We start from the raw sequence: 8,616 nt of genomic DNA, 5'->3' as shown, positions 1-8,616 counted from the left end.
GCAGTGAGCAACACCAAAGATCTGTGCATGTTCACACATGGGCTGCTGAGGCTGTACTAAAAAATCACATGGGATTCTGCTGCGAACTGATTTCTGGTGTTGCTCTTCTCCCCTTAGGTGGAGGAGAATGAGATTGAATGCTGACTATAGGCCTGGCTGAGAAACATACTGTCATCGGTGCCTTAGTTGGCTGTTGTGTCCCTGAAAGCCAGTGGCCTTTGACCCATGAAGCCACTGTGCCTGAAGGTCAGTTCACTGGTAGTACAGGAAGGAGTTCTAACTTGAAATTTAAACCCCTCACTTAACCTTTTTTTGTTTGTTTGTTTACAGCAAGAAATGAAGGGCACTGCAGCTGCCTGCAGCTGTGGAAGTACCAAGACATAGTTTTCAAAGAGGATCTCAGTCTGATAAAGCCCAGCCATACATCTTGAATCACATTTGCCAATTTAAATCCTGTCTTATAAGAATTTGGCTTTCATTTTTAATCTGTGCAAACACATGCTTAGGTTCGTGATTCTTGAAAACGGGGATCTTGGTTTCCATCATCTTCTGTTGACATGTGTCTTTCTCATTTTTTTAAGCCTAAATTAATACATCAGTTGACCTTTAAATGGATTGGTTACTTGCCTACTAGACAAACTATTACGTTTGCTGCACAGAGTTACTTTTGACTATCTGCCGTTCCCAGAGTGTGGCAATAAGGGCTTCATGAAAATTCAAGTATTCTGTCTCCTCCTGTGCAGATATGTTTAATGGCCTTTGACAACATGACCTGGTTTAGTTTGGCCTGTGCTCTGAGCTAGCCAAATGTGTGGCAAAAACCAGGGTAGCTGTAGATTAGCTTTTGCATCTGAGTTAATAAACCCAGGCTGCTAGTGGTTTACATGAGTATAATGTGGGATACGGTGAATGGTGCAGTGGGATGCATGTTAATGTTATATTAACATGCCATCTGCTTTATAATTGTTGCCTTAAACTTAGCTCAGAGCATATTTCCTAATAATGTGGCTTTAAATTCCAATACTGAATGGTGGCATTTGCAGAACTCTTCTTAAGATATACTGGTTCTATTGATGGCAAGTCTGTTACCAACTAACCTGGGGTTGAAGGGACTAAAAGCAGTAATATTTTACCTTGGCCATTGATAAGTTGAGAGTCTGTGACTCAGGACACAGAGATCTTTGCCTAGAAAAATTGGAGAGAGTAACTGTTTTTGCAGTGTCAGTGTCAGCTATTGGTAATTGTACCTTTGTGCTCGCTCTTTCTCTTACAGGAGCTTTATTGCAGAAATGAACATTTATGTGAAGCAGCTGGGCAGAAGTAAGTGCTCCTATTCATTTTATTACCTTAGCAAGAGTTAGCTGTTGGCAAAGAGGAGAATAGGTCATACTTGTGGGTACAGACTTCTATAGTTATGTGTTGGGAGCCACTTCCAGAGGTTCATGTTTGTTTCCTGATGTGAAATCGTTTCTGTGTGCTGTGCTTGTTGCATTCTACCACTTGTCCATTACATGCTCCCACTAATCTTTTTTCTTAGCACAAAGAAATGCTTATGAGATGTGGTAGGTTTTGTTTGTCTTTATTACTTGTTCTTCACATATCTGAGAAATGCAGGTGTCTAATATGTTGCCAGGCAATGGGTGTGCTGTCCATACCATACACATTTATGCAGAGCTTGCTGTGAAATTTGTATGATGTTGCTGGGTGGTATAGGATAATCATACTTCCTTAGCACTGAGTGCAGAAAAAACTTCCCAGGAAGTCTGTAAGTAACATTACACAGCTAGTGTGAGTCAGCTGGTGAAGGGCCCTGGCTGGATTTTATGATGGAACTCTGGATTTATCAAGATTTGAGACTCTTCCCCTGAAACCTGGCCTGTGTGAACAAACACAAAACCCATTTCAGAGTAGTATCTATCTTCTGTGGAAGCGGTTTGACTCATCAGCTACTACAGCTCTGAACTTTGTGTGCCGCAGGGATTTTCAGTCGTGAGCATGGATCAAACAAAAAGCTGGCAGCACAGTCCTGTGCCCTTTCCTTGGTTAGACAGCTCTACCATCTTGGTGTCATAGAACCTTATTCTGGACAGACGAAGAAAAAAGAAGGAGAATCGGTGAGTTTGGTAGAAGGGCCAGAAATTGTTGCTTTCATTTTAATAACACACAAGCACTCTCTTATAAAGATGAGTTTGTTCTCAATACTTAACAGCTTACGAGTTAATAGTAATTTTGGTTCTTTAGACCAGCAGCTGTTTCTGGTCTCGCCAGTGATTTGTATCAGAAACAGAACTTTCTGTGTATATGAATGGAGCAGTAAGCTGGTTTTACAGCGTATTAAGTGAAGTAGGATTTGTAACAAATGCTTTTTTCAGTATAAATTTTCTAGAAGCTTAAAGATTTATGTTTACGCTATGTACAATTCTTGGCTATTTCATTTCATTCTCTGGCACATTAGTGGTTTTTTTTGGTTACAAGTTTGGGAATGTTTTCTTTTGAAATTAAATTCAAGATATTTAAAAATATTCTACAGATTCTTGTTGGATGAAAAGTTGGCAAAATTTTTCAAGAATGTGAATTTTGAACTGATGCTACTAAGGTGAAACAAATCCAAAATTTGATGGTTCGGTATACTCTCTGGTAGCCTGCAGTTCTGGCTTCCATTGTCTTATCTTTTTGTGCATATCAACATCTAGTTTTTAAACATTTAATAGGTGGAGCCCTTTGAGGTGTCGCTGTCTTCTGAATTAGAAAATCGGCTGCAAAATGTTGTACGGGAACTGTCTCTGGAGATTGTGCCTTTGGTGAGTGTGTGCTTCAGATGCTCCAGTATTTAACATCAGGCCTGCTTGTTTAATACTTTTATCTTTCTTTGCCCACTTTGCTTTTGGATTTATAGCCTGAAGATCCTGGTAATCCAGTCCTGATTAATGTTGGAAAGTTGGCCCATTTTGAACCATCGCAGAGACAAAGTCATACAGGAGTTGTTCCATGGTCACCACCTTATTCCAACTGGAACCCTTGGACCAGCTGCAATATTGATGAGGGTCCTCTGGCAAATGTAAGATAGCTTAAACAATTGATTTGTTGTTTGTTTTCCCCATGCTTCTGGAACTTTTAAATGCTTTTTTCCCCCAGGATTTAAAGTATGAGCTATTCCAAAGGAGAAAACAGTCCACTGATAAAATTTCTTCCCTTCTTGACCTGGAGGAAGGGAGTCTTTTCATTGGTAGGAGTTCTTTGTATTTACTTCATGTTATATTAGGTTCTTGAGCAGCAGTGTTTTGGGTGTCCCAATTCTTCGCTTTATTTCACTTTTTGCCTGCTATTGTGCAGCCCATACAAAGTTCTGATTGAAATTGCAAGGTAAGCATAAGGGCATGTCATTTATAATTCACTAGCCTCTCTCTCCCATATTTCCATGCTAGGACTTTCTTTTCTGGGAGGAGAAATGGCTCCAGTGTCACAATCAGCCTGCTTCCTTTTTCTGTCATTTCTAGTCCCATTCACCACAGAACAAATGAAAAGCAGCAATGTGGCATGATAAAATGAGGAAGAAGGGAAGAAATACTAGGTTGCTGAGTTCAGAGGCATAATTTAGCCATGGATATAACCTGGTCAGAAGAGACTCTCAGGGCAGGAACTTCAGTTTCCTACAGCAGGGAACCAGAATACTTATGGCCAAAATAATATATAAGACTTCTTTTGACTACAGTTTTTTTCCATAAATGACATTAATTTAACATTGATCATTATATATTGATTTAGAAAATATGGAACTGATGAAAATTTGAGTGCTGCTTAAAACACATAATATATTTATGTACATTGCAAATTGAGCTGGCTTCAAATCTCATTGGGATTTCTATGTGCTAGTTGTGGTGTAGCAAACTTACTTTCAGTAAAACCAATTAGCCCTTTGGTAAGAAATTTGAATTTCTTTAGAATTCTTTCTTAGTTGAAATACAAGAGTTGCCTGATGAATTTCCCTCTGCTCACTTTTCCCTTTTCAGCTACTGTTCTGTGGGGTGGTTATGTGCTTACATTATCTTATTCCATACATTAAAAACTCCTGTCTGAATGATCATCTGAGTATCTATCTCATTGGCTTATGGCTGAATAGAGTGTGTTTCTCAAGTAGTTAAAGTATTTAAATTTAAACAATCATTCTTTTTCAGTATACTGGATATTTCTGAGAAACTTCTTTGAGGATGGCTAATTATAACTCACTGGCATGAATGAAACAGAATAGCTCATAGGCGTAACTGGTTTCAGGGAGTTATGTAGGAAATAATCCTTTACTGATATTTGGAATCATTAAGTTGTGACTGATTTTATGTTGAAATTATGGTGCACATAAGCAGAGGGGTCAAAAAGCCTCTGAAAAATGTCTTGTCTTTACAGCTCACTCCAGAGCAAATAAGCATGGATCTGAAAAGTGATTTCATGTACCGTTTGGAGCAGGATGAAGAATTACAAAGGGTAAGTGCACTTCCTGTAACAATGTGTGCTTGCGCTAGTCTCTTTCTTTTCCAAGAGATGTTGTCTCTTTCTTTTCCAAAAGACGTTGAACGTATCATACAGTGTGTAAGGCTGGATTTCAGTAGTAATACGTGCCAAGTTTTCAGAAGTACTGGATGTTATGGTGGGATGAATATGGGGATGCATCGCACTGAGTAGAACAAATCATAGTTTTTATTTTCTCCTTACGAATTTTTCATTTGTGTAAGTGAAACCTGTGTAGAAGAGTGAGGTAAAGTTTGGAAATGGAGCAGAATTGATTTTTGGAGTGTTGAACAGGGCGACCAGATCGATAGGACTACCAGGGAAGAGGGGAACTCCGGAAAGCAGACACGGTCTCCATAGGAGTATAGTGAATGCTACTTCTTTTATTCCCAAGTACAGGTATACTTATAGTACAAGCAGGGTTCACGCGGCACAAGCGGTAATTTCATTGGTCTTAACACACTGTCCACGCGCTTCTCCTCAGACAGTGACGGCACCTGTAATACTTTTTGTTGGTTTAAGCTCTACTGTCCACGCGCTTATTCTCAAGTAGTGATTGGATATATAAAACAAAGTACGCAGCTATCTTAGTTTCTACTTGCGGTCAGCACATTTTTGCCTTAGCTCATAGCTTCTTGCTTGTTTCAGTGTACCAAGGACACGCTGTTTACAAACCCTGGATTGTCCACATATTCCCATAATACTTTGTGGCCCTGTTGTTCAAGAAACCCCTCTACAATTCCCCCTTTTTCTTTTTGGACAATCCAGGGTTGTTGTACCTTATTACCTTTCCAGGGGACCTGCTTATAATCTTTCGGTCCGGGGATCAGAGGCTCTCCCCAAGAATTCCTCGGTGCTGGCTGGAGATCCCATGATCCCGCGGATCTGTCGAGATTCACAAGCGATGTTCCATCTGGGGTGCCAGCTTTTTCTATTTGGACAATCCAGACCTGTTCTATTAAGCGCGACATTACTTTATCCAGACCTGTTCTATTAAGTGCGACATTACTTTCTTAGCACATGACAACAAGCAGCCAAACACTATGCAAACTACTACAATTATTGCTACAAGGGTCAAACCTTTTTCAACCAATACTCGTAGTCACCCTGATATACCAAACTGGCTGAACCAGTCCCCAAGAGGGTCGTCTGATTCTTTCAAGTTATGCAAATTATTTTTCAGCTCAGCTAATTTCTTGTGGATGGATTCAGAGTGGTCAGACAAATTCATACAGCACATTCCTTTGAATTCTTCGCATCCATGCCCTTGATCTTGTGATGAAGCCATTGATCTTCATTTCTCCACATGCAGACCGCTGATAGGGACTTCCTGCCCGCATCTGTAAAGACAGTCCAGGCCTGTGTGAGAGGTTGGGACACCACTGAGCACCGCGGTCACCATTCATTCCCTGCAACAAAACGCAATAGCAGGTGATCAGGCGTCATATTGATGATGCGTCCCGGGTATCCTAAAAGGGCAAGCTGCAACTCCTCCGAGTTGGCCAGCATCCATTCCAATGCGTCTCCATTCATCTGGAGGCTAATGCGTGCTGGCTCCTGGCCACTGACGTCCTTACACCTCGTCCGGCCTTTTCTGAGCAACTTACAAATCACTTCTGTTTGTTGGCAAATACTTTTTGGAGCGGTATGAGGTGGAAACAGCCATTCTAAAACCGTGCACTGTGGCTGCTCCTCCCTCTGTCGTCCTGAAGCCTGCTTGGCACTTAAGGGTAATGTATTGACTTCTCCCCGTTTTTCTTTTTGCCAAGCAGGGACTTGTAGCAGCAAAGCAAAAGGCGATTTTTTCAAATTGCAAATAAGTACAGATACAGGGATGTCTGGCAAAGCTCGATCGACCACTGCTGTGGTGATCTTTATACTCAACTGATCAAGGTGTCGCTCATGCGCCGTAGACCATGGCACCAAGGCTGCAGGGTCACTACCGCGCAGCAGGGCAAGGAGAGGTTGTAAGTCCTGGTTAGTAAACCCCACCAAAAGCTGAAGCTATTGCAGTTCTCCTACAAGTCGCTGAGCGTCATTCAGCGTTTTTATGTCCCGATGTAGCGTTGCCTTCTGAGGGGACACTGAGGCCCGGGATAAGGTCCAACCTAAGTATTTCCACAGTTCAGTCTGTTGGACCTTTTCCGGTGCCACTACAAGTCCTTTCGTGCCTAACACAGCAGTCACCTTTTGCAAAGTTTGATCTGTAAAGGGCTGTTTCTGAGCAAACAAAATGTCATCAATATAATGGTAAATAATAGTATCAGGCATTTCAGTCCGTAAAGGTGCTAGTGCCCATGCAACATACAATTGACACATTGTGGGGGAGTTTTTCATGCCCTGAGGGAGCACCACCCACTCATATCTCTGGGCTGGGCTCGCCTTATTTGTGGACGGGAGAGTAAAAGCAAAGCGCACTGTGTCTTGAGATTGTAAGGGTATTGTAAAAAAGCAGTCTTTTAAATCAATCACCAGGACATGCCAATCTCGTGGCAATATGGTGGGCAATGGCATACCTGATTGCAGCACTCCCATGGGCCACATTTGGTCGTTGACTTTACGTAGGTCATGGAGCAGTCGCCATTTGCCACTTTTCTTGGGGATGACAAAAATGGATGTGTTCCACAGGCTGATGGAGGGTTTAATATGTTTGGCTTGTAGTTGTTCTTGAACAAGTTGATGAGCAATCTGGAGCCGTTCCTTGGTCAGCGGCCACTGCTCCACCCATCAGTTTTCCAAGAGATGGCTGGGGTAGGCGGCTCCATAGCAGTGGCCACTAGGCAAAATTCTGGGAGCTGGGAATGGTGATGATGGCCCCCACCTGGGCTAGGACGTCTCGACCTAACAAGCCTTCCAAGTCCCCAGGCAGTGGCATCACCTATGGTCGCAAAGCAACAGACTGTCCTTCTGGTAGTCTGAGTTGCACTGGCTCTCGGCTCTGCAATGGTCGTTGGCTGCCACCAACTCCCTGAACTGCATCCAGGGCTGGGGCCAGCGGCCATTGTTTAGGCCATATCCTTCTGCTAATTATAGTGACATCCGTCCCTGTATCAGTCATAAATTTGACTTCACACTTTTGCAGGCAATAGGTAAGTTGCACCTGGATCATTGGTCTTTGCTTTAACTGCTGTACCAGGCTTACCACCATATCGCCTGTGGAACCAAAACCTTGGTTTCCTCTTTGTGGGGCACGGGAAGTCACATCCTTTTCCAAAGCAACCTTCATGTATAACACCAGTTGTGCCACTCGTGTTCCCTTTTTAACTGTACGCGGGGGACATAGGGTATAAGCAGCAATCTGTATTTCTCCTGTATAGTCCGTGTCAATCACCCCTGGTAGCACAAAGAGGCCAGCTGTGCCTATGAGGAGGACGCCTATGAGGAGGGCGCCAAGGTTACTCCCCTCCTCATAGATGGGCCCAGTCACACCAGTGGGAATACGCTGGACTGAGGAGTCTTTCAAAGTAACATCTACTGCTGCTGCCAGATCGATCCCCAGGCTCCCTCTGGTGGCGGGTGGCTGTAGCTGTTGGAGAGCATTGGGCCGGCCACTTGTGTCCGAGCGCAGGGCTCTTTCGCGCTGCTCGCCCCGTTTTTTGTCTGATTACACACCGCAGTTGCATGGTTCTCTTTTTGGCAGCGGTCGCACCACACGGTGGCGGTACAGGTTTTACTATAATGTCCATGACCACCACACCGATAGCAAACCACCGGAGAACTCTTTTGGTCCTTGCTCTTTTGCCGTACACTTATTTTTTGTACAGCCTCAGCCAACAAGTTGGTTGTGGGTCTAATAGCGGCCGCAATGGCATTAGCCATTATCTTACTTTGTTGTCCCTGTTCAGCTCGCATGGCAAGTTCTAGCATATCTCCCACATCAGCGTCTTTGGGTAAGGTGGCCAATATAGCCTTCACTTTTGCATTAGCATTTTCAAAGGCAAGCATTCTAAACATTGTCTGTTTAGCTTCCTCCGTTATCCCCGATTGTGTTAACAGGGCGTTGGACATGCGATCAATAAAATGTCCGTAGCTCTCCGTCAGCCCCTGCTTAATCGAGGTAAAGGCTGGGGCAGGAGTGGAATCAGGGACTTCATATAAGGTTTGCTGGGCCCA

At 43.2% G+C, this 8,616-nt stretch overlaps 1 protein-coding gene and 1 long non-coding RNA gene across 6 annotated transcripts in view; one reads left to right on the top strand and one right to left on the bottom strand.

The window, feature by feature from the left end:
• DHX9 (DExH-box helicase 9) overlaps nucleotides 1-8,616 on the top strand; it is a 31,032-nt gene that overhangs the window by 4,358 nt on the left and 18,058 nt on the right. For 3 of the 5 annotated variants that reach the window (XM_035898057.1, XM_035898058.1, XM_035898059.1), the window contains exons 5-9: nucleotides 1,274-1,320; nucleotides 1,978-2,114; nucleotides 2,712-2,801; nucleotides 2,897-3,058; nucleotides 4,402-4,479. In XM_035898057.1, the coding sequence (XP_035753950.1) occupies nucleotides 1,274-1,320; nucleotides 1,978-2,114; nucleotides 2,712-2,801; nucleotides 2,897-3,058; nucleotides 4,402-4,479 (514 nt within the window). Of the gene's footprint in view, nucleotides 1-117; nucleotides 247-330; nucleotides 507-1,273; nucleotides 1,321-1,977; nucleotides 2,115-2,711; nucleotides 2,802-2,896; nucleotides 3,059-4,401; nucleotides 4,480-8,616 lie in introns of all 5 variants that reach the window. The other 2 variants (XM_035898060.1, XM_035898061.1) reach the window with 2 other exon arrangements.
• The window catches only part of LOC118452688, a 13,586-nt gene continuing 11,097 nt past the window's right edge, over nucleotides 6,128-8,616 (bottom strand). The window contains exons 2-3 of the long non-coding RNA XR_004842490.1: nucleotides 6,859-6,868; nucleotides 6,128-6,362 (exon numbers count right to left, since the gene is read on the bottom strand). This is a non-coding gene — a long non-coding RNA (uncharacterized LOC118452688). The remainder of the gene's footprint in view (nucleotides 6,363-6,858; nucleotides 6,869-8,616) is intronic.

The sequence above is a fragment of the Egretta garzetta genome, unplaced genomic scaffold, assembly GCF_000687185.1.
Source record: "Egretta garzetta isolate BGI_Z169 unplaced genomic scaffold, ASM68718v1 scaffold187, whole genome shotgun sequence".
NCBI classification, from domain to species: Eukaryota; Metazoa; Chordata; class Aves; order Pelecaniformes; family Ardeidae; genus Egretta; species Egretta garzetta.
This window is presented reverse-complemented; position numbering and strand designations above follow the sequence as displayed.